The sequence below is a fragment of the Dermacentor variabilis genome, unplaced genomic scaffold, assembly GCF_050947875.1.
Source record: "Dermacentor variabilis isolate Ectoservices unplaced genomic scaffold, ASM5094787v1 scaffold_15, whole genome shotgun sequence".
Taxonomy (NCBI): Eukaryota; Metazoa; Arthropoda; class Arachnida; order Ixodida; family Ixodidae; genus Dermacentor; species Dermacentor variabilis.
Genome location: NW_027460313.1, coordinates 1,105,761 through 1,131,313, shown reverse-complemented (window position 1 = coordinate 1,131,313; position 25,553 = coordinate 1,105,761). Strand labels below are relative to the sequence as shown.

The following is a 25,553-nucleotide window of genomic DNA, read 5'->3' as shown; positions in this document are numbered from 1 at the left end:
ACTTTTCCCCTGCTCTCGCTGAACCCAAGGGGTTCAAGGAAGCCAGTGGTGCCTAAATCGACCGCTGGGCATGGGCAGATGTCTTCATTGGTCTTTCGCACGCAGCGCCTCAGCGCGGCCATTCAGAGGTGCTGCCACTAGTTCCGTATTCCGTGCTCGCAGCTGCGTACCTAGGCGTGTCTTGCTACTTTAAACAGATGGCGCAAACGTTTGTACAAGTTTAAACCATACTACGTAATAAGCACAAATTAATTTTGCAAACGTTATGAAAGTGAATAATCGGGGAAGACGAGCTGCACAATTGCCTTACGTTTCGTTAGATACGTGGAGACACACCCACGTGACCAGTAATGGCGAATCAGCTTTCAGATGGCTCCCATTTCGGTTGCCGCTCAGTGGGGAGGGACGCTGGCTTTCTTCGGTGGACGGAGCTTTTACTTAAGAGCGCGTGAGACGGCGACGCTGGGACATATAATTCAAACTCTGTGCCTACCGTGGATTTTGGACACACATTCACCTGAGTATGCCCCTCGGTTGGTTCGAAAAGTGCAGAAACGTGAAGATCGGTGGTCATGTGATCCGAACTGACCAATGGGATATTCGCATTTGAACGTCCTCATATAAAAGGCGACCTTGCACTGCGTAGCCATTGCTGTTTGCAGATTCTGATATTCGGGAGACTAATCCGGGTGGAAAATGGATATTGCGAGCCATCCGACAGAGAAAGGCTACCTGCAGTCTGCGCGCAGCGTCAGCAAAGGGTACTATGCTATTATTTTCAACTTGGAAGGCTATTCGAATGCTCTACATGGGTTTTATGCGAGCACGATTCCTGTTGTGGCCCCTCCGAAGGACAGCCATTATTGATTCAGCAGTGAGGCTTGCTAGCGTGTGCCGAAATGTGCTAAACTTTAATAAAGTAGTGTTTTTTTAGCGACGAACCGTGTATCTTGTGATTCTCTGGTTCTTAAGGCACAAGAACGTTGCAGTTGGAACTCTTAACTGTGCCTGCTAATTTGACACGGAGCGAAATAGTGTGAAGCCTAACGTCGGTGGCGTTTTGTTCCTGCGAAGTGTGTAAAATCCGCCATATTCTGGCGCGCCGAGTATGCGATTGCTCGCCGCTTCATGCCTGCCGGCGGTAAGCGTGTTCGACGTCGCCGGGACTGCCGCCTTGCATGCCCGGGACTCTTGGCGGGCGATTGCGCATCCCGGCCGGCGGGCCCGAACCGTCAACCGCCGGGGGCATGATGCGCCCAGTGATTTCTCGCGCTGTGCACCGTCGAGGCGGCCTTCGCGCCTCCTTGTTTAACGTGCACTACCTTTTTTTCCCTAGCCCGTGCAGTGTATGATCTGCAGCGAAGACCCTGGGGAAGCCCTCTGGAGCGTCTTCCCTCTCGTCGCGCGCCCATCAGCACATCACTTCGGGAGATATGCATGGAGTGAGTAGTGGTTTCCCGCCCTCGTGTATCGGAGTCCAAGGGTTTTTCGTGCAACAGTCTGGCCATTGGTTGTGCGAAAAACTCTAGGCTGCGAAGTTGTTTGGCCGACTTAGCCGCTCTGTGAAGTGCATCTTTTGTGTGGTGGGTGCATGTGTAGTCGAAGCGTTGTGCATGGTTTCTTGCTAGGCTATAGCAGCCACCACGGAGGTGCCAAACAGTGAGGGAGATAGCAGGGCATCGGCGACAGCACTGACACAGAGTTATACTGGGTGTGTGTAAACACATGTCCTTTCAGTGCATCCTCGTCTGTGCATCATGGTTTCATTGATCTTGATATATGCAGGGCAGGATGGTCGCTGCCATTTTATAATCCCATCGTTGCCACTTGTGGCTTTTGGGGTTCGCATGCAATTTTTTGTTCATAAATGTTTTAGATGTACATCATGGTGCTTTATAAAACGCATGGCAACACCAATGGAATAGACAACTGGCACCAAGTCTGACAGGCTTTCTCTCACCTCACGCAAATGACAAAAATTTAACAATGAATCTCCGCTCTACTTGAGAGTGAGGGAAGGCTTGTGTAGCCTACAATCTGGGTTGCTTTGGCTGGTGACAGCAGTACGAAGCTCAATGAATTGTTTAGCGTTAATGTCGTCATCATCAGCCTATGACGTAACATTTGTCCACTGCAGGAAAAAGGCCTCTCTTTTATCTTATGCCTGCAAGTTTGCTAATTTCATCACACCAGGTAATTCTGTCATCCTCGGCTGCACTTCCCTTCTCGTGGCACCCATTCTGTAACACTAATTGACCATTGGTTATCTGCCCGATGCTGGTAATGCGTTAACGCTTGAAGTTCCTGATGAAAATTAAAATATGTATGCCAAAGGCACTTCAGTGATTTACTATTTATGTAGCCAGAGTGAGGCTTAATTTGTGAGATGCTAGTCGTGTAACCCTGTGAAATGCCTTTCCCCAAAGTATGCAGTGTGGTTTCTCTTGTGAATGGACCTGATGCTTATGAGAAGTGTGTGTGTAGCAGCAAAGGATGTAGGTATGCATGAGCTGGGGCTACTCTGGTGCGTTTCAGCTTGAGAATGGCACAGGGGTCTCGAGACTACTGCTTTTATTGATGTGAAGCAGTCGCATTGTTTTAAATGCAGAACACTCTGTGCGCATGCATAAGCATGGTGAATTGTTGCATTTATAACATGGTATCCTGTTGAAGACAACCACTTTGCAAAGCCAGCAGTTCAGGCATGTGTGCTTGCAGCTGCTATAGTGCTTTCACAGCCTTCCTCCTCGGCAGCTTGGAAGTGCGTCTTGGGTGTAATTGGCATTCTGGTCGGCAAGGGATGCATGCATCAGTGTCTGGATGTCTCAAGTCGTCTATTGGGTGCATGGCACAAGGGTCTTCTTGGTGGTCTTTCCCTCAAGGGGGGCCCGGTGGGGGGCTGTGGGTGAAAAGGGGAAATTTTAGAGTGTGATAATTTGACCTACAAGTCCCAAAAGATAGCATAAGCAGCGATTTTTGCAAAGGCCAAGCAAGACTGTATACTTCTTTATTTGGGGGGGGGGGGGGTTCAGTAATGCAAGTACTTGTTTAGATTTCTCTCCAGATGTGGCATAATTGAATGTGCAGTTAGTATGTTTGAAAATGCCAAGGTAGCTGCTCTTGGCTCTGAATTGCTTGAAACTGCATTGGGCAATGTTTGCTTGGAGGAGGGTGAAACAGTTGTGTGGCACGAGGCTTGTTAATTGGTCTATGCTGGCTAATTCAGTTTTATGGTCCCTGTTGGTCTACCTTATCATCAGACCTACTTGACTGGTTGGCTGTAACATGCCTGACCTCGGTGGTGTGACTTTTCTGCCAAAAATTGCCTATGAAGTAGAACTGCATTGACTGCAGTCTGCATAATTGCCATCGCAAGGTCGTGGCAGAGCCCATGTAGGATGGATGACAAAGGAGTACCCACCAAGTCTCTATAAGTTTAAGAGAATTTGGGCTTGTTTTTATGAACATAGCACCAAGTTTTACCAGCCTTCCTTTGGAAGTCGTTTTGCTGTGACCTGAAGCAGGCAACAGCCAAGTCAGACATACAAATCTAAATAGAATGTGTTTACTGTTCTAAGCTTGGTGCTGCTTAATTGCTGTTTGTGAAAGTAAGTCATTGTTAATAAAGTGCATATGTATCCCACAACAGGCTGATGCTTAAAAGCAAGATAATTGCGCTACCCTTCCCCGTCTTTATTTTAGTACAGCATTTTGCAAATGTTAAAGTTTGCAGGTTAGCAAGTATTAGAAAGCTCATTTAAAATATGATTTACATGCTAGCCAGTGGCAACGCAGTTGTTACATGTTTTTCCGTGTTCCATAGAATTGTCTGCATTGCAGCTGAACTTGCCGTGGGCCATCATCCCATGTGCAGTTGTTGCTAAGTCATCGGATAAATGGGGAACATGAAGTGCGATAGTACGGGGGACGACATGTTGAGGTCCATAGATAATGGTGAAGTACCCCCTGACAATGGGCATTAAGTATGAATTCCCATTCTGTGGAGACAAAATGAGCTGATGTCACTTTTTTTGGTGATTTCCAGAACCGGAGGCATGCTGTATTTTTCCTATTGAAAAATTCGGTCTGCATTAGACTTCGTTTGGAAGCTGTCATTTCTTTGATAGTTTCTAACCCTTTCAGTGTTGGGTGTATTTGAAGGTGACTCAGCCGCAGTGTCATTTTCTTTTTGCTGATATTGTAAAATGAACATAATTTTTTTTTGGTTATGCAGAAGGGAAAAAAATAACGAGGGTAATGGTAAATATACTGTTAGTATGGTCGTTATATTCCTATCTAAGTTTTGTATGTTCTACCTAGTTATGACGCGCATGCTTTCACGATAATGCCGCTGAGCCAGGTAGCAGAAACGCTTATCATGTGCGAACATTTAGAATGGCCACGGTATAGTGGTGCATAAAGTTCAAGAGCCAGCTGTGCCATCTGCACGGCTTAACCCACGGAGGGGTGGGTTTTTCAGCGCATTGACAAAAACCCAGACTGTGCTTCTTGAAATACACAACAGATGCCAAGTTTGTGTGACTGGTGCCACTGGATGGTTAGTGACAATGCCTTTGGGGGGTCGTCAGAATACTGTTGTTCCTTCATCATGAAATGGGGAGGGGCCTCATGTCATCTAAGGAGTGAGGTGTTTCAACAAATCTTGTAGCTAGTTTGATTTGGATGACTGAAAATGAACCTGGGTTGAAACGGCAAAGTACTGTTTGTAAAAGCGCATGTCTGACATAGGTCACATGGAAAACAATAAGCCAAGCACAAATGTGAAAGGATCGTCCAGCATGCCCTCCCAATCGTGCCTGTGTTGTTCCAACCCTAAGCTCCTGCAAAGGTAGTGCCTCTTGTTTTCCTAGCTTCTCTGGAGTTGACTTGTGTGTTTTTTCTTCTTCCACTCAGGTTGGCAAGAGTTCCTGCAATGACTGGTCAAAATTACTTCCCATTTGACCATAGTAGCTGACGCCAGCTTTCTCAAAATCCACCGTGCAACGATGGTAAAACCTCCCTCACTTCTATTCGCCTCTTCCCCCCAAGACCAGTGGTTGTAGGATCCGTGGCTTTGGATGACTTTGCATGGCTCTGCCTCATGTGAACTCACTCAAATGCGTTATAAAGGAGGAGGAGGAGTGCAGTGCTTCTCGTGGTGTGCTTGTGGGAAGCACTAGATTGCTGCATCATGCTTCCGTGGTATTCCTTGCACCTTTTATATAGTGCAACATCTGTTAGGAACGCTGCATTATAATGCCACACTGTTACCACATGTTTGGATCTAACAACTGAAATATGTTTTTGCTGCACTTGTGCATCACATTTTTTTTTAAAGCAATTTTCTTCGAGACAAATTTAGCCAGGAGATGTCACAGTACAGTGCGTTCTCTAATTAAAGGGACTGACAACTAAGGACCTAGTATTTTATGGCGCGACGTAAGGACTTGGTAGTGTTTACACCTGCAGCGGTTACTTCCAAAAGCTCATGGATATTTCGTAGGCAAAATTAGTCGATCTGAGCAGCCTCTAAAAAAAAAAAGGAAAAAGTAAGAGTCCCTCCACCAGCAATGCTGAGAAGTGAGAGCGATGTTCATAGCCTGCCTCGCAATTTGAAAGCTGCCCATCTTTCTGCTTCCACAGGAGTGAAACTCTGGTTAACCACCTACATTTTGACCTTTTCATCCACTTTTGAAAATAAGTTCTCATTGTACAGACGTTTCTTATATTCCTACCACGTTTTTCCCCAAGTACACACCTACGTCATGGCTGGCTAGCCCCCATCGTCGTTCTGTTTATATACGAGCCGAGCCAACTCGTTGAAAACGAAGGCAAAGGCAGTGCCATTTTTCTGCTCACTACAAAAGGAAGCTTATCTGCACATTGTAAGTCATGAAAAATTATAATAGTAAAATGTATACTGCATTTCATTACTAAAAAAAAGACCAAAACCGCGTACACTAGAAGGTCCCGTGATAGACCTCTTAGGCAGCTTTATGATTTTGCCGCGTGGTGCGCCAAAGGTCATTTTGTCCTACCTTTAGTGATGAATTAAAAAAAATGAATCCATATTCAGTGAGAAAAACATGGTTCGTTTTAGCCACTATGATAGGGAATCATTCCATCAGCGGGGTTATTGCGACTCGTGTTCTGAGCGGTTCTGTCCCTTTAATGCAACTGGTTCAGTAGTCTAAAGTGGGAGCCACACTTAAGTCGGTCAGTGTTGTCTTTTCACCAAACAAAAACATCCGTGAAAAAGGTATGTTTGTGGGAAAAGCAGCTATCATTTCTTTGTGAAAAATCTTCTGGAACCAAGCCCACTTCCTTTTTTTTTTATTCTCTCTCTCTCTTCTGCTGATGTGTCTTGCGAGGGGAGATGCATTTTGTGAAGCACAGATCTGCCCATGGGAAGTGGTGGGAGGGGGGGGGGGGAAATTGTGGGTCCACTTCAAAAATGCATGCCCACTGGCTAAGGTAGGGAACCCTGCAAATTTCTGGACTCAATCCACAATGGCCTATGGGCACGTCAGCCTGTCCAGCCCACTGTACTCGTGGACCACTTTTTGTGACAATGAAAAGAAAGCCACGGAGCGCACACAAGTAAGAGCGCACTTGAATATAGTCTCACATTCTCATCCGTGCAAGTTTAAGCTGGCGAAGACAAACATCTTATTTATGACAGTAATACTTGACTGTGCATTAATCGATGGGGGCGAAATGCGAAAACACCCGTGTACTTAGATTTAGGTGCACGTTAAAGAACCCCAGGTGGTCGAAATTTCCGTAGTCCTCCACTATGGGCTACCTCATAATCAGAAAGTGGTTTTGGCATGTAAAACCCTATAATTTAATTTTTAATTTTTTGACTGTGCATTGAGTTTAATTATTTTCCACTTTTTCGCATGTGGGCAAATGCAAAAATGTTGCATGTGAAAGCTATGCCGTTCCAAGGAGTCCCGTCAAATTAAGCCAGACTACTTGACACAGTATGTGCTCTGCCCCCACCCTTCATTGCCTTGGAAAAATGTAGCTGACATCGGCTGGGCTCTCCCCATGACAAGGGATGTCACATCCCGAGCAAATTGCACTAATAGTCGCTTTCATAAATATACTAGAGGTGGGGAATCCTACGAATAATCAAATGCAGAGACGCGTGTTTACAGGTGGAATATTTATTTCTGTATAATTAGTTACATACCTGTACTGACTAGTTGGACAACAAAATCAGTTTTAAAGGGGCCGGATTACCCATCGGAATTGGTGGAAATGCAGTCTGCGGATAGCAAACACTGCTGTGAACATTTCGGCAAAATTTTGCAGTCGTACGCGGCGCGTGGATCTTGCAAGCAGAGAGCAGTCACCTTTCTCTTAAATAACTCTTTTCAACAGAAACGTGCTCTTCAGTCTTTTCTGGATGCTTTATTTCACAATATAGCGGATTCCCATACGTGGCTGCTGTTGTCCAGTAGCTGACATCAATCAAGCAGGGTGTTTGGATTAATGCATATCTTCCTACTGTTACTGTGTATATTTATTGACACAGTTAATAAACAGGCTGAAGTCAGCAAAAATCTGCTTTCGTATTTTGTTAATAATTGCGTACTTCAGGAAGAAGCTATTGTCTGCTCATGCTCGGCCATGGCCACCCGTGTAGGAATGAAAACTTTGGCCACCCTGTTTATCTGTGTTGTAGCTGCTGCGTCTTTACACTTTTGGCTACTTTTGAATGCTTGGCTAGCCTTGAACCACGCGAAAGTTAATTTCGTACCACATGCACGCTGGCTCCTGGCTTTATCTGGTTAGGCACCGTGGCAGACTTATTGGTAGCGCTTCAAAATGTGCAAGTTGGAAGTGGCTATTCTCTCTCTGTCAATCTAGTGTGCAGGACAAAGCCGGTCCACACCACGTTAGCACGGTCAGACCGTAGCATGCGATCACACTCTAGCCCCGTTGTGCACAAAGCAAACACTGCAGTTGCATGTAGCTACAGTCTGCAATGTAGCATAGATGCCGCAGGGTGCCGCAAAGAGTCCACTGGTTGAGTGCACTGTGGCTCGCTGATTTGGTGCGTCGTAGGCGCCAAAATGGGGAAGTAGTATCTATGTGAGCATCCGAAATCAAGTTTGAAGTCCGTGCCACAGTGACTCGCGTTCAGTAGGTGGAGCGTTGTGGGCACGCCCCGCTCTGCTGTAGTCTTCGCAGTGGAAATTGAAGGAGCGGAAGCACCGTGAACAGTGCATTTGATTGCCAATAACTCTGATTCTGCTGAATGCATTGAACTTTTTTGTGGCAAAGTATTTCTGAAATAGTCTAATTCAACTTCAAATGTATTTCTCGACTTAAAGTGGTTCAGGGCCGCTTTAAGCATCACTAATTGTCATTAAAGAAAACACTAATAGGCACTCGCAAATACGCTTTTCAAGAATAGATGGCTGCTGTATGGAAGGGAGCTTTACAAAAATGGTATATAAATGGTTCCCAAAAACGATCGCAAGTTTGGGGGGGAAAAGCTGCTAAAGGACTCTTGTGCCGTAAACGTGCGATAGGGGCCGTCGCAAAGAAAACAGCTGGTCGTAGCGTAAAAGATAAAAGTTCTACTATGTGGCTAGGCTGCCAAAAACACTAAATAGACTACAAGCAGAACCTGCAGGTTGTCACGGCTTCTGTTGTAAAACCGAAAACGCTATTGTGTTTGCATTCTTTCGAAAACTGTTGTTTTACTTGTGTGAATTGGTTATACTTTACTCAACAGATGGAGAACAGTAACCAGACTTTTAACAGTTAATTAACTGCAACTAATTAACAGCAACTTGCACGGTAACGTACACCACACGGAATCGATTCTGAATGTTCACAGTCTGTTGTTAGCTATAAATAGTTATAGGCCATTTCGAAATGAACTTACACATTGTCAAACTTAGCCATAACAAATGCCCAACTTTATATTTTTCTATTATCAAGTTGGGCATTTGTTATGACAGTTTGACAACTTCGCTACAAAATCGCCGAAAACAACTATTTATAGCTTACGACACACTGTGAACATTGAGAATCGATTCCATGTGGTGTACGTTACCGTGGAGGTTGCTGTCAATAAGCTCATTAGGCCCTAAACAAAGAAAATCCCGTTTTGGAAATCTTGAAAAGTATATCTAGAAAAAAACATTTTATTTTTGAGATCAGCTGGTGAAAATACATTACCTGTGCAAATTTCATCAAAGTTGTTTTAAGAAAAAGTTCTTTACTGTGCCTCGTACCTCCTTAAGAGGGAAGGGTCTGTTCTGTAATGGCTGGTTTTCTTAAGTCAGAATTGCTGCAATATAGCAGTGTGATGCTGTGAAGCAACTAAAGAGTGGAAAGGGTCTTCTGTCACGGGCCAGTCTCTGTTCACGGTACGATGTGCTGTGAATGAACGCAGCCATTCAGAGCTGCTTCTGCTGTGGCCCAAGATGAGCGAATTTTGTTTTGTCGGTTAGGTTCCATGTAGTGATGTAGGCAAGGCCAAGAGTGAACCGATTTTATTCCTGCTCTTCTTGCCTGCAAGGCACCAAAGTATCCAGTGAGCTTTGAGACTTTCCCCTTGAAGACATGAGTTCCCAGTTCTTCACTTAATTTGATCACTGTATGTGGTGATGAAAATGGGGCTTTGCACAAGGGACAGGTGCTGCTGCACTGCAGGAACACTATGACAAACCTGAAAGTGTCCGTGCAACCTGTGTTGGCAGCCTGACTCTGTGGGATGGCAGCTGGGTTAACAAAGTAATCACTCCCAAACAGTGTCTTGTATTCTGGAGGGGCCTGCTTTAGCAGGTCGTCTGTTATCTGAACTTGGTTAAATGGGGCGGAGCTCACTTGGTTCTTCACTACAGTAACGGTATGCCAGGTATTCACTAAATTGACGCTGGTATAGCAGAAGCCACATTGAACTTATTCTGCAACTCATCTCGTCAGTGCCGGTATACTGTCACCGGTATACAACAGAATAAATTTTCTGTTTAAATGTTATTGTGTGCGCAGTGCAAGATCACTTCTAAGGTATGCCTAGAAGCGCACCAATGCTGTTGCAGGTCACTTGAAGCCTTTGTTTAGGCTGCCCAAACAAACTTCATTTATCGACAGAAACACATGGTTGCAGTTCTAAAACCTAATGTCATTGCATATTGTATATTGCACACCATGCAGTTAGGGGTATATTTAATGACCATAACAGAAAGGCACTTGAACAGCTGAAAAACCTGCAAGAAATACCTGAGCCATTGATACGTGGGTGTAAAAAAATTTTTTTTTTTTTTATGTGAGAGTGTCAAATGGGCCCATTGAGTGAAAAAGCTGGCGTCTAGCAGTGAAATGGCTCCTAAAATCCCATTGGCTATGATGCCACGTCACCCTCGCTCTCTGAAGCCTGTGTTATCCGTGCGTTCCTTGTTCGTGCAAGCTCTCACCTGCATTCTAATTGCACCTCTGTAATTGCTGTAGAGATATTGATGTATAAGAAAAAGCAATAAATTCAAGAGGAAAAACATTGGCAGTTGTTTCGAACCTACGACCCCGCGCTCGGAAGCCAACTGTCTTGCCCACTGGGCTAAACCTGTGCCTCGTGGATACCAGGCCTGTGCATTGCAACATCGTGCTACTTGGACCGAAATTTCCATTGCCAAGCCCGTCATGACGAAAGCGGTGACATCAACATTGCCACAGCTTACTTCGGAGCATCCATATTAGATTCTGTGGCAGTCGGGCAAGGTAGCACAATATCACGTGTTCAAGTGCACCGGCCTTGTGCTATCTAGGAGGCATTGTTCAAGCATCTCAATGCGCTCGCTTGCCTGCGAGTCGTTCATGACTCTGACTGCTCAGTCGTGTTCAATTGGACGTAATGCTTTTGCATTCACAATTCGTAAGTGCTTAGGAGTCCTTGGATTTTTCTTGCAGTTTGGTTGAGTACAAGTTTAAAATGTCGTCCGACCTTTATTGTGCTTGCTTTAATGCTTTTTTTTTATAAAACGGGCCCAATTCTCTTTTTTTTTTGTGAAAGCTTTACATTACTGATGTATGAACAGCAAGCAAACACCCTGGTATATTGCATGCTGATTTCGTGAGTAGAAAATGTTCATTTATGAGCTTTCTGCATGTTCTGGAGCACGCTGTCACCACATTCCAAGAAAAAATTGTTCAAAAATTGCTTCGAGAGTTAAGGTTGCTCTGTATTTAATTGGCAGACATGGTGTGAACTATGGGCAAATCTGTGAAATTCCCTTTTTGATTTCATTAAGTTAATTGTTTTATGTGTACCATATATGATACACCATGTGGGAAAGGGTTGATCTTGCATAGTATCAATCTAACCCTTAAATGTAAAGTTGTGATGCAGTCTGAGCTTACTGCATGTTATTTAGGTAATTTCTAATTTCAATTGTTGAAACACTTGATATATCAACAATTACACCATATGCTGGTTTGGTGGCATCCTCTGCCAATATTTGATACGTGGATATACTTGGTGTAATTGCGTAAAGTGAGCTTTTTTCATGATTTTCATTGCTTGAAGTCAGCCCTTACATTACATTTGAATAGTGTAAAAAATGACCAACTTAGAAAAAAATTTTCTCAATGTCTCTGTTTTTAGTGTTTAGACCTCTACCTTTGTCTCGATCCAATCGTGAATGGTGATGCAGTGCATTTGGTACGATGCCTGCTTCGAGAGAGGAGCAATTTGGATGACCGATTTAGAGATGGCCAGGCCAGCAGGAGGTTTTCTTTAAATGTGAAGCCGGTTAGAAGGGGCTTATCCTGGCGTAGTTTCTGGAATGACATGGTTGTAGTCTTTGAAGCAGTGCTTCGGTGGCACTCTATTTTCAGGCAATCATTTTCCGATTCTGCCCATCCAGTCACTGAGCCCCCTCTCGGGAGTGTACTCGTGTGGCCGAGAGCGCTCTGGCACTGTGCGAAGGAAGGTGATGGCACGGCACTGTTCGGTGTTGATTCGTGCGAAAGTGAAACCATCTCTGAAAGCGATTGCCCAAGAGTACAGCTCAAGCTCTTTCTGACACGAAAACGATGAGTTAACTGTGTACCTTTATTTGGGGAATCGATTCGGGAACATTTTCTGTTCATATTGCATTACATTTGGTTTTATTTTTCGGTCTTGCATGATGTCGCACCTTGCAGTCGTGTTTACGGTATAGCATAAGCTTTCCTCTGCATGTGCTAGAAAGTGGAAAAAGGCAGCATTTGTTTGCTTCGGCTTTACCCTCTTTTTGATCTTCCTTGTGCTCTTAACAGTAAGTGTTTGGGTCAGCATTGTTTTTGGGAGCCTTTGCTGTTGAATCTGTAAGCAGGCTTTCCCACAAGGCTAAATTTCCCTAACCAAGATGGTCACGTTTCTCCTAGTGGTGCTGTTAAAGCTGAGACATGCGTTTTGTAACCTTCGATGTGTGGGGAATGGACGGTGGCAGGGATGCTACTGACCCACAGGTTGCTAATACTTCATTTACAATTCATCATATTGGTTGTGTCAAAAAATGTGTGAAGCACACGCAGGTTTTGCTTATTGTCTATTTGGCTGTGAGGCAGTTTCACTAATTAAACGCTCTTGCATGCGTTTTTTCATTAAAGGAATACTCGCAGATATTTGTCTGGTTTTTATTTTTTTGCGGACCCTGTAATGGTGCTGTGTGGAGCCACAGTTCCTCGAGCGCGCGACATATGATGTGAGTTTTTAGTGCAACCATTTATACTGCAGGGTGTAAAAAAAAAAAAGGTACGCTTTCACGAAACCGAAATGGGATGTTTGTGGCACTGCTGATGTGTTTACACCCTATGACTGTGCTGCCACTGGACAAAGGGGGGGGGGGGGTTCCAGAAAGGGGCATTGTGTATGAACTGACATTGGGCACTAGAGTGCTTTCAGTGGTTGCATAAAAAGGTGCTGCAATTAATTCTGTTGCTCTTGGGGATGCTTCTTGAACCATACTTCTGGGGGAGGCACAAAATGTTGGTGGTTCTTTTCTCCAAACCATTAAAATGCGATAGAGCCCTTTTAATGAAAAAGCGGTAGAGGGGCTTTAATTATGCATTGAATGTTGCGCATACCCACAGCAAGCTGGCAAAGTGCGTTCGGTGTGTGGTAGACTATGTGTGACAACACTGAGTGGTGATAAAAGATTTCAAAGGCTTTCTGTGCTGCAAATACCGGAAGCGACTGCTGGAGCTGGAAATAGTTGTGGCCACAATGCATCCTTTTGTTTTAGCATGTGTTTGCTGCTGATTTTGATCATGCTACTAAAGGAGTTGTGGAGGCATTTCAAGGGCAACACTCTAGCTGTTGAGTGCTGCAGTGTGTGGAGCATTGTGCCTGGTGTGGCCTGACGTCGCACAGTGCATAGGGGCAGTGATTTCAAAATGTGCACCACTGAGAAGAGCCCAGTGTTTTGCTGGCCCCTCTGTCTACCCCTGGTTGTAGGCTGCAAATTGGTGGATGCTGTGCACCTTTTGAGTGTCTGCATTCATGGCTGTGGTTTCAAATTCAGATTGGTTCCTCCATTGTTGCCGTCATCTTCATATTCCACGTGCATAGTGTACTTAGATTTAGGTGCACGTTAAAGGACCCCAGGTGGTCGAAATCTCCGGAGTCCTCCACTACGGCATGCCTCATAATTAAAGTGGTTTTGGCACGTAAAACCCCATAATTTAATTTTATTTGGAGCCACGCTAACGGAGACCAATTTTAGAGAGCAACAAGAGGGGCCAATCATTTTGTGAACACAGCTGCTCACATGATTTCACTGCTGTGATGTGAATGCAGACATGTGAGATACATTATTTTTGGTTGTTTTCTCCATCCATGTACGCACTTGCAGTGCTGTCTTTTCATCCTTAGTTCGTTGTCCAGTGACGCCAATTTTATGCAGATGCGAGTTGCCACCATACTAGACAGGGTCAATAACCTTTAGGCATCTTAAAACCAGTCTTTCCCACACAGCGACCCTGCTGCTTTGCTCGCAGTGGCTTCCGATAGGCGGCGATGTATGTCTATGCTAGCGTGGCCCTGGCAACGGCTGGCATCCCAATAGATGAGGACCAAAATAACATTTTTTATAGAACAACCAGGCAAGAGTTCCAACCTTTATAGTCAGCCATGTGGCCAATAAAGTGCTGTCTTTCAGTAAGCCAAAGCAGAAGTAAGCGAATATGGCTGCTATTCAACGGGGTCCAGTGGCACGCACAAACTTGGGACTATGAATCTTGATGGACTTGTGTCCCTTTAAATGCAGAACGCTGATCCCTGCTTCAGCCAACTGTTCCGATAGATGCTGCCCATTCTGTTTTGTTGCCTTAACAATGTTCGATGGTAAGTAGAATACAGTTTTCATGTTCAGCTAAAACTGGGGATGTGTGCTCATTTTGATGCTTATTGTGTGCTCCACATTTGTGTACTGACAGTGTGAATGCCCTTTGTATACTTTGCTGTGGCATCGCGTATAGCAGTAGGGAGCTGGGAGTCGAGCCTGTCCTTTTCACTCTCATTGTCATTGGTCTATAAATGTCGCCTGCTAATTGTGACCTTCAGCAACACTATTGGCGCTTTTGAGCTGGTGTGATAAGACTGTGCGCTGTGTCTGTATGAGCAGCCATCTGTGCCCACAGCATAGTTTCAGCGAGATTGCGGCTTCATGCTTGCGCTATGTAAAAAACAGATACCCATGATTGCTAGGAGTCAGTCATGGGCATCTGTTGTTTACACAGCGCGAGCATGGAGAAAGACATTCTACAAGAGCAGACACTCCCATAAATCCCAGCCGCTGAATTGACACCTGAACTGCACTTCCGGTTTCGGTTTTGGCCGTGCGTATTGAGCACTATAGCTGTTTTGCATTACGCTGGCTGCTCTCATCAGTGCGACATTTTCTTTTTTTCGCTTATAGTGCTGAACTGCGTGCTGTCTTGGTGAGGAATAATTTTTTATATTTGGTAAAATATGATTGCGAGCGACCTTTACAAGCCTCAATCGAATCTTTGTATCTTCTGTGGAGCGTTCAATTTCATAAAGTTGGCGCAAGATGCCTTGTGAAATAAGGAAATGTTAATTTTGCTCTATATCAATGCTCGTTCTGGGCTTTTGGTGCGTTCATTCAATGTTGTGGCACCGGGTAAGCAGCAGTAGTTCCGGTACGGAGCTCTACCGGACGGCATCATTAGAAGAAAGTAAATTACGAGCATGTGTCATTTTGGTGCATAAATTTGGCAGACACACTTAAGACTTCTTACGTGTGGGAGTGCGGAGGCATTATGGTACCTATGGTGAAAAGCTTTTTTTGTGTGTGTGTTCCTTGTCTGCTGTCTGCACAAGCCCTCGCCTGTGTTCTAACTGCGTCTCGGTAAGGCCAAATCAAAGCACGCCCAGCATCTCGATGCGCTCGCTTGCCCGCAAAGAGTTCCTAACTCGAAGGACCGCTCGGGACACTCATTTTATACACATGACGTGATGCCACCTCCTCCCCATTGGCTGTGCCATCACGTGTGCAATGACGAACGCACTAGGCACACCTTTAGTTAACGAGGACCATGGAGCCACCATGGCGTTGAGGGCATGTGCTCGTCTTGCACCCTGGTGGTGCGAGTTCGGTTCCCACCCAGACTGAAATTTACCAAATTTTCTTTGCAAAGCCGTTAATTCACATTGTTTACATGAACCTTCCTGAGAAATTTGACATCATTCCGAGCATTTTGTGACCTGTTTTTACTCCTTGCACTGTCGGCCATTTTTGGTACCTTATTTCGGTCACACTGACGCGTTTTCGCATAATGGGGCATATAATGCTCTAGCATTAAAACCGCATGTAGAGGCGAAACGAGCCACAGGAAAGTGCCACAAACTTGTCCCAGTAAGATTCAGCACACGCCAAACTGCGTCACCACAACATGGCCGAGCTGCTTATTGCATCATAACGTTTAGTGCCGTGCTTTGTCTTAATTGCTTGAAATGCAGTGCAGACGACCTTCAAACAAAATCCCTTGCCTTGCCATAGCCCAATAGCGCAGTCGTGCTGTGTTGAAGTGCACAAGGAATGCAGAATACGTCGGGAGCGCAAGACACCAGGCTACATCCAAAAAGGACAGACTGGTTGCCAAACAGGTGACCAGTTAGTCTGATGTGCAGCTGACCTCTTTCGCTTTGGTGGTGTGTCTGGCCAATAATCTGGCGCATGACGCATACGTCTGGCGTGTCATTGTCTTGTCGCTAGGTGATGCAAGTAGGTCGCAAAGTGATACTTCTTTTATAAGCACAAATTTTTAGTTTTAGCAGGAAAGAATAAAAAGATATATAAAACATTGTCTGCAAGTTCATTTGACATTCTTTTTTTTCCCATACTCGCATCAGCTAATGGATGGGGTGAACACTAGGTGTGACGTGTTTCCTGTTACCAGTTGTTGTTCAGTGTCCCCTCTTGTTGAAGTTCTTTCGCTATTGCACGAGCATGACACGAGCTATGGTATCTTGATGAAACTATGTTGTGAGCGGACACGTTTGCGCACAGTGCATGGTCTGATCACACCAGCTCAAGAACATGAGCCAGTCATGGGCATCTGCTAAAGAAAGGTGTGATAGTTGCAATCTTCGTCAATTTAAAGGGGCCCTGAAGCGCTTTCTTACGAAGTGGAGAAATGCATTTGAAGTGAAAATATGCTATTTCAGAAATACTTTGCCGCAAAAAATACTTCAGTGCATTCAGCAGAAGTGGAGTTGCTGGCAATCCAACAACAGCCTTCACTGTGCTCCCGTTCCTTCAATTCCTTGCACTGTGAAGGCTACGGTGGAGTGGACCCACAACGCTCCGCCTTCTAAATGTCACTGTGGCATGCAGTTCGAATGTCATTTTAGATGTTAACGTAGACGCTACGACTTCCAATTTTGGTGCCTACGACATGCTAAACATAAGCCAAACACGGTTGTCCTGGAGCTGTAGTGTGCTTAGCCTGTGGACTCATGTTGGGACATTACGGCGGCTGCAATATCTACGCTACGTAGCCGACCGCAGCTACCTATAGTAGCCGCTTATAGGAATTCGCTTTATTACGAACTAAAGCGCACAGGAGAGACGAGGCAAACTTCTGTTGAGTGTTTGAAAGAAAGGTGACTGTGGTACACTTGTGAGCTCTACACACTGCGTACGACAACAAAACTTGGCCAAGAGGTTCACAGTAGTGTATGCTATCCGCGAACTATGTTATTTCACCAAGCTTGAGGGGTGGTTCAGGGCCCCTTTAAGTTTTCTAAGGGAAGTTGTCCAGTATTCATAGCTCTTCAAAAATGACCTCTGTCAATTTGCGCATCATACCGGTTGTGAACTCGTAGTTGGCGGCCTTCAAGTTTAGGATCAATCTTTTTCAGTGCCAAGCCATGCCGTCTTGTGGCAGAAAGGATGTTGCCCATCGATGCCATTGTGTCGTGAAGGCGATTTCATCTCCAGCAGTTATTGATCGAGAATACTGCTTTTGTAAGGAAGTTGTTGGTTTCTGGCATCATTCTGAAAACACACTGTGGTCTGTGCTTGGCCAGCGGACTTTTGTCATCTCGCTTATCTCCTGGAAATTTTTTCCCCGCTTTTACTAATCATCAAAGGCACTCTCGGCACCATATGTGCGCTCTCACTTGTGTGGGGTGTGGAATACTTTTTTGCACTGCAATGCCACTATCCTGTACAGTTCGCACAAGCCCCTTCCTCTGAGGCTGCTCTTGGGAGTACCGCATTGGAGCCAGTAGTGCCATCTCCTGTGCACTTTTTTCAAGCTGGTCCACAGCAGCTTTACGCTTGGCTGCAGTCGCTCAGTGTGACTTGGTGGGAATGATTCTTCTGGGACGTGCTGAAGTGGTTTAACTCGACAGGGCTGGAGTTGCTGCTGCCCGTGAGGCACCTAGCGTGGTGCATGTTTCAGATGAGTTGTCTTGCTGACATGCCCTTATGGCAGCCCTGTAGTTCACCTGTACTTTGCAGTAATGAGTACTCTTAAGAAATGTACGAGGCAGTTGTAACGGTGGGGGTGTTGTTCACTTTGACAAACATTTAAGCAGTTATAAGTGCGACTGCTTGGTACCGAATGAAGGAGTTTTTCTCATCTTAGGCCTGTCCTGCCCGATAACCTTGCAATAAACTTTTGCATTTATGCTGTTGGATGTTGCAGCTTTACAGGGCAAAAAGCCAGGGCTCACAGGGAATTTAGCATGCTGGTTTGGCAACTGCAGCAGGATATATGCAGGATGCCAAATATAGGCCTAGCATACTAGACGTAGTTGTTCCATGCATTACCAATCGGTGTGTGCACTATTGGTGCTTGTGTAGGTTGCATAATTTGTGCTTGTGTAGGTTGCAAGTGGCACCAAACGAGATTTCCGTCCTGATAAAACCACAAACCCAAGTGTGCCAAAATGAACGACTGCAATATGCGTGTCTGCAAACATGCATAGTGTGCATGACTACAGCGGCTTAATAAAACCAAATCGCGTTGCCGATCGATAATTAAGGCTTGAAGGTGATTGCCTTCCAAATAATTCGAAGTCGGAAATATCCAAATTTGCCAGAAAACAAGTGAATTCCGCGATTGGCTCAGAAGTGTGCCATATTCTCGAATGGCCACTTTCAGGGATACATTCACTTCCGCAGGATTTTGTGTTGCTAGCATCACACACATTGGCACCTATGAGCGATGGCATTTTTGGCACTGTGCCAAGAACGCTATGGTTTGTTAATGTGTTCAGCGCTGGTCACGCGAAATGTCGTGAAAGCTAACTGTTCCCGAAAGGGATTGTCCAAAAATAAACGCCGCTTGTCAACGTGTTGCTGTGCGTATGAATGCTTGCCTACGATCAGGCCAGTCCTTATACCTCTACCATTGTCATGCAACGTAGGACCGCGATATTGTGGCACTGGCTTTTCTGGTGCCACTCCTTTTCGTGCTCTGTCAGTGGCAAGAGCCACGCTCCGCCTGCCTTATTAATAGTATCGGCCAGCTGCGAATGGTGGCTCATAAGTGAGGCATATTGAATTGAGTGGAATGCGTCGCTACACAATTGCAGCCCAAAAGTTGACCGTGCTATCATTGTTGAATGACGGTGCTTTTCTTATATTTTTAATGTTTATGTTGGCGCAGACATCGAGGGTGGAGTTGGTGTCTCTTAAACAAGTTGAAGTCGCTGGGACCGTGTAACTATTTAACATTTGAATGAACAAATGCTGGATGCACGTAACCAACACGGCGGAACTTGCGAATGACCTGCTGGGGTTTGCTAGTTTAGTTTTTGAGGTGGTGTCGGCAACATGGCCGACAACCATGCCATGGGCGATGCCAGCGATGTGTCGGTCAGATTAGCTTGCAGCCTCAAGCTGTCTCAAATTTCGGCTGTACTTGTACATTAAATTTATGGGCCAGTGAAGGTGCCTCGAAGGAGTCTGAATAATTGAGGTCGTCTAAATGTCCAAGTAATGGGTCCGTTCCAGTTGAACAGAGGCTTTGTGAGGAAAAGTAGATTATTTAAAAGCGGCTGGTGTTGTTAAAGCAATGCTACCAGGCGAGAGCATTGATGACCTTTGTCTGGCCAGGTGTTGCTGAAAAGATAAGCTAAGCCGGCAGCGGAATAATCGTAAGATATAAAAGGCAACGTCTGAGCAGCTTCAGTCAATTCAAAATGAGCTAAGTACAGCACACTTTGTCAAAATGTTTGCTGTCTTCGTTTAACTTAAAGGGATAATCAAATTTAGGTTTCCCTTCTTTTTTTTTTTTCTTAAGAGGTACAGCAACATTGTTTTACAGCAAGCAGGTACTTTCTAGAATAATGTTTAAGTGTTTCAACTGGTCTATGATGTGTCGAGCAGTTGGCATTTATTTGCTCCAAACTGCTCCGAATCTAATTTTGTTACTGGCGCCACTGTGAGCTCCACTGTTATAATTCCAACCAATGAACATGCTCGCAATCTACAGATGCCGTGGTTGAGTGTTGCAGCCAAGAGTAGTTGTGGGTGATGTGCATACATTGCACAGCACCACCAGGGTGGCTTGATGCAAGACGGAACTGTGAAAAAGGCACACATGATCAATACACAGCATCTAATGGAGTTTCCGCTGCTGTTTCAAAAAGTTCATTCATTTCAACTACTGCGTGAAATGCCATTATGGCAGCACTGTGGCTGAATTGACACACGGTTTGCAAATGCTGACCTATTTAATTAATATTCATGAGCCTAAGTGCTTGTTTTTAGTAAGCAGTTTTAATTGCACTGATCTTTATTGTACATGTAGCTCTGGAATAATGCTAGCAAGTACTCTGTAGTGCGGTCAACATATCTTTATGGAAGCAGCAATTTTGCAGTGACATTGTGGCTTTTCTCGTCTGCTGGGGGGTCCAGGCCTCAGATCTCCCAGTAGTTCATTCCCTCCTGGTTGTGGCAGTTTTTCTTGGGGGGTCATTTCTGGCCTCGAACCTCCCGACGAAAACTGTCCCCCCCCCCTCCCCCCCACCCACGACCCTGCTGATGCCTTGTTTTGTCTTTCTGTAGGTTGTGCTGCACGTCTCCTCCAGATTGCTCCCTCCCCGTAAGGAAGGTGCGCTCATCCCAAGAGGCACTTAGAAAGAGCGCGGTATGGATGGCTTTCTCCATTGGTGTCCATTGCTGCTGCATGCTTTTGTCCAGAGCTCCGTTGCGAGTCCTTCATAGGTGAAATCCATTTCAAGTGAGGCAGACTAGACATGGGCACCTTCCAGGACTGTTGGTACGAGTCTGCTTTGGTGATGTCGAATGTTCCAGTTGTATTTCAAGTATTGCAGTGGACCGACAAAACATGCATTTGTAGTTTTAAAAGTAAACAATACCTTAAGCCAATGGTTCTCAAATAGGTGTGCAAAAGCATTCTTGGGGTCTGCGGAGCCCTCGTGTGCACGTGCGTACTTGCCTTGACTTGCGCCCGTGTCGAATTCACGGGTAGAGTGTGCAGAGCATCACACCTTTCGCAGTGTTATGCACGGTGCTTACAAAAGGGTAAGCCACCATCATTGCTATTGCTGCTACTAAGACGACGCCGTACCGACTGGCTATATGATGCTAGGCGCGTACTGAGAGCCCTTTCTCTTGGTAGTGTTGACAAGGTCTCTTGTTATGCTAGTGTCGGGCGGGACCCACACACTGTGCACCATCACAATGTCTGAAGTTACGAGGGTTGAAGGATAGTTTCCTGAAGTTTGGGCTCGCAGAAATTGGTGCCAGGCCACAATGCATTGTGTGTGGCGAAGTGCTTGCACAGAGCTCTCTCATGTGAACCCACCTCAGCACAAAGCACCCAGCCTATCAAAAGACAAGACAAGAACCTCGACTTTGAAGTGAAGCAACGGAAGTGGGAGTTCCAGAAACCCAAGCAGAGTAAAGTCGCATAGTTAGCCGGTTTTATAAGAGGCCAGCGATTAACCTTTTGTCGATGAGCAGCGGCACATTTGCTACGTTTCCTGCGTGCTTGTCACAGCCGGCATGGGAGGTGCACAACTGTAGTGACCAGTGTGTGCTTCTATTAATTGACCCTTTTGCTTCTTTAGTGCGTGGCTTATTGTCGGTACCTACGCCGCATTCTGTTATGAACATCCCTGCAGACTACAGTAAAAGCTTGTTAATTCACAACTCGTTAATTCGAAATTTCTATTAATTCGGAAGTCCAACAATGTACTGAAAGCAGTATGTAGCGCATCCCGCTAGTTCACACTGAAAGCCGATGCGCCACCTATAATTCGAACTGCGTGCCATCGTGGATGGGGAGAGTGCTAGTGCGCGGGAGCACGTTCGCGACGCTGGCGACGCCGCGTGGGCTGTGCAGCTTTTCTCTTTATATCTGCGGCCCTACGCCGCATTCTATGCACCTACGCCACGTGCCTGGTCAGGCATGGCCTACGCCTCTGTTGCAGATCGGTTTTCTCCCTCCCTCAAGAGATTCAAGATAAAAACCTGGACACGATGCTCTGTGTTTATTTTCTTTTTATTTCTTTACATCTTTACATTTTTGTTACATCTTGGAGGTTATGCTCTTTCTGTACGAGGCATTCTGCCGAAAAGCGCCACCAGGTAATGTCTGAAACATGGTGGCCGTGACGTTCATTGATGCTCGCAGCATCAAAAAGCATAGCCTGTGCGATTCGTCGCTATTACACGGTATTCCAGCATCGCTAGGATATGTGTTTGTCAGCCACCTGTACATACAGTGGAACTCCGCAGTGTGCATCCGGTGCAGCTACGAAAGTACAACGGAGACCAATGTCGCAGCAAGTTGGGGTGTGTTTCGCGAGTGCATTTTAGAGCGCAGCTTTTTGTCTGGTACGAGCGTCGGCGGCGCAAAAGTGCATTTATAGTCCGACGTTTTTGGTGCGCGATGCTTGCGACCAGTCACGCTATGCTGCTTGCACTGCGCCAGCCGAAATTCCGTCCCCTCTAGATGTTGATGTGCGCGACGTTGGCTGCTCTTTTTGGAGCATGCGCAGAACGATCCCCAACCCGGCCGCCGCTTTGAACACATTGAATGGCTGTCTGCGACCATCGGCGTAGCGGCATGGGCACCTTTTTTTCTCTGCGCCATGCATTGTGGGTCAGCGCACTCGGCGTGACGAACGTGCGGATGGAGCAAGAACCATCTCGACATCGGGCACGTCTGTACAGTAAACTAGTAACATCGGGCCACATTGGCCGTGTCCTGTTACGTTGGCTGCACCAGTTCTTCAAGCTATATATGTTGTTCTCGCCAACGTGATGTAGCGAGTGCGCACGTGTGCTAATGCTGCATTGGACTATATATGCACCTTAACTGAGCAATGTTTGTCTCCGACTTTCATTAGTTTGAATTTTGTATAATTCAAATTTTCGTAGCATCCCCGCGGAGTTCGAATTAACGAGCTTTTACTGTAATTTACGTCATGGTGCTGCATTCGACCCAAGCTACTTTTGTAGATTTTACTGTGACACTTTTCGTTCCAGCTGGCGAGCTCTGTAGTGGTAGTAAAAGCCAGCTGCGTCATTAGTTGCAACATAGTTACTAGTGCGAACAAGGCAATGGTTGGGACAGGGCAGAGCATTAGTTTGCATTAGTGACTGTTGCAGCAAATGCATGGACACCAACTAGGGCAATTATTCTGCATCATTAGCTGGCACGTAGCCAAACAGATAAAGCCTCACACCATCTCTGAGATACCGCTCAAGCCTTGCACGAAGGAAGTTGTCGGCACTGCTATAGGGAACGCGTGCGCGAGAAAATTTCAACCAATGCCACGCTGTAATGGCACGGTTGCACGAAGAACTAGAGAAACGGCGCGTGATGTGCAAAGCCAGATAAGCTTATACTTGTGAGAGCTGCGATCTGTCTGGCAGCCGACGGCTCATTGTGTTTGTGCAGTTAACTTGGTCATCGCCTGAGAGTTGCATTTGTGTAAATAGTTGAAACGACAGCGAAAGGCTTCGATGCTCTGAAGTTTTTGTGTTCTGTGGGACTTGTGCACTGATCGTGCCCGTGCAATGGTTGGCAGGTTTGGTAGACCTTGTCAAGCAAATTAACAGTTCAGTTGTATGTATACATTGTATTCTTCACAAAGGAACTGAGCCAAGATCCAGCAAGCATGATGCAGCGTGTTGTGAAAGTTGTCAATAGTATCAGAGCAAGGCCAGTCACTTTTTGAAAGTGCTTTGCGAAGAGATGGGTTCGAAACTCCAGCCATGGGCTCCTACACATGGAGGTGTGTTGGCCGTTGCTAGGAATGGCCGAGGTTTTTGAGATCCAAGAAAGTGAGCATTTTCTTAGAAGACAAGGGGCTGGGAGAGCCTTTCCCTTCATTTCTCCCTAAGCTTGCCTATCTCTGTAACATGTGGAGTAATGTTGCATTGTCTGGTGACAAAGCGAGGGGCATCTCTGAGGTTGGCAGAGTCGGGTGGGAAAAGGTGATTATTTTTTGTTGCTAAGTGGCTTTGCAACAAAGAGGCAGTAAGGACACATTGGAGCAGAGCACACTCAGGTTGCCACCTAATGAGTTAGTCCCAGAGTCTGCTCCAGACCAGGCAGGTGTACAAGTTGCTTTGCTCATGGAAAGTGTTAATGCTCAAAACGAGCTCATGCATGCTGTAAACATTTTGGCTCAGGACAGCTGAACCCTGCCCTGCATGAAGGCTTAAGATTTTTGTTACAGTATTTGACAACCTATGCATGTGAGCGAGCATTTTCAAGACTTGCTTAGTGAAGAGCAAGTATTGCAACTAGCTTAACGTCAGTGCAGACGTGCAACTATGTTTAAGTGCAACCATGCGACGAATTGACAAGCTACCAAAAGCGAAGTTAAAGGGGACTTTTGATGTGTTATTTGTCCATGCCAATAAATAGTCAGTTTCATGTTTGTGAATACTTGCATAATTTGTTGCAGTATCATGCACAAATTGCTTCTTATGCAATTGATAGCTGCATTTACATGAATGCAGCAGAAGCATATCGTATTGACTTTCACGCTTATCGCATCTCATGTAAACGTCATTTGCTAGGAAGGCGTATTGCATAAAATGTGCTAAACGGGGGATTGAATATGCACATTTCAGTAGCACATGCAAACAGAAGTGTATTGTAGCACGAATTATGGGAAAGCATTTGCTGCAGGGTGACAGGTGGATGCGGCCTGCGATCCAAACAAAAATGGTGATGAATAGAGCAGGCCGCAGGCGATTTTTCGACTCATGGGTACATTTCCGTAAGTCTAAACAGTGCCTGCCTTATTAATAATAAGTTGGATTAACGTCATCCAACTATTTGGTTTGTGGTGTTAATGTAGGCAGGTGGCAGGTTTCCTTTGATAGAAGCTGAGTTGGCCGTGCTAGGCTACCACTGGACATGGCAATAATTGTAGAATTACTGGAAAATTTTAATGTGGTACATTTGCACAAAATAGTGACGCAAATTTGTCTACAAAAAAAAAGAAAAAAACTGAATGTAGTTGACGTGCAGGTAGTTCCGGCACTGCCGGTACAAACGCTATAGCAAAAGCAGTCTTACTTAAAGCGCTAACATTCAAATGTGATACTTGGTGACGTTCGCCAGCTGTACAAGAAAGTTCATGCAAATGTTGGTGTACAGGTATAGGCGATATGATACGCTTCTACTGTAGCTATGTAAACGCGATCATCAGAATCGACAAACAGTGTCCGTTTTGCCTAGCATGTGCTTGCATTCTTCATTGCAACATTGTGCACTAACTACCCCCCCCCCCCCCCCTCCCGCAGGGGTCCCCCATTACTCTGTAAAACCCACAAGAGGCCTTTGACACACCCATGGTTGAGAACCACTGCCTTAAGCTAGTGCGAACTAGTGCGAACAAGCGTTCACAGGAAGGAGCCTGGGGCAGAATATGTGCCAGTTGTCTGCAGTGTTGCATCTCTTACCTGCACAAGGCACAGGAGAGAGTGGGAGAAGCATTGGTTGCCTCACGGTGGTTCCAAGCACAGAATGATTGGTTAAGCTGTATAGATGTCTAGCGATTGTGGTGCCTGCTTGTA

At 45.6% G+C, this 25,553-nt stretch overlaps 1 protein-coding gene across 19 annotated transcripts in view; it reads left to right on the top strand.

Moving 5' to 3' along the window:
* Positions 1–352: 352 nt before the first annotated feature.
* LOC142567954 (bromodomain-containing protein 3-like) overlaps positions 353–25,553 on the top strand; it is a 177,921-nt gene continuing 152,720 nt past the window's right edge. For 6 of the 19 annotated variants that reach the window (XM_075678054.1, XM_075678053.1, XM_075678044.1 and 3 more), the window contains exon 1: positions 20,649–20,766. In XM_075678054.1, the coding sequence (XP_075534169.1) occupies positions 20,744–20,766 (23 nt within the window). In that variant the 5' untranslated portion in view covers positions 20,649–20,743. The other 13 variants (XM_075678051.1, XM_075678046.1, XM_075678039.1 and 10 more) reach the window with 12 other exon arrangements.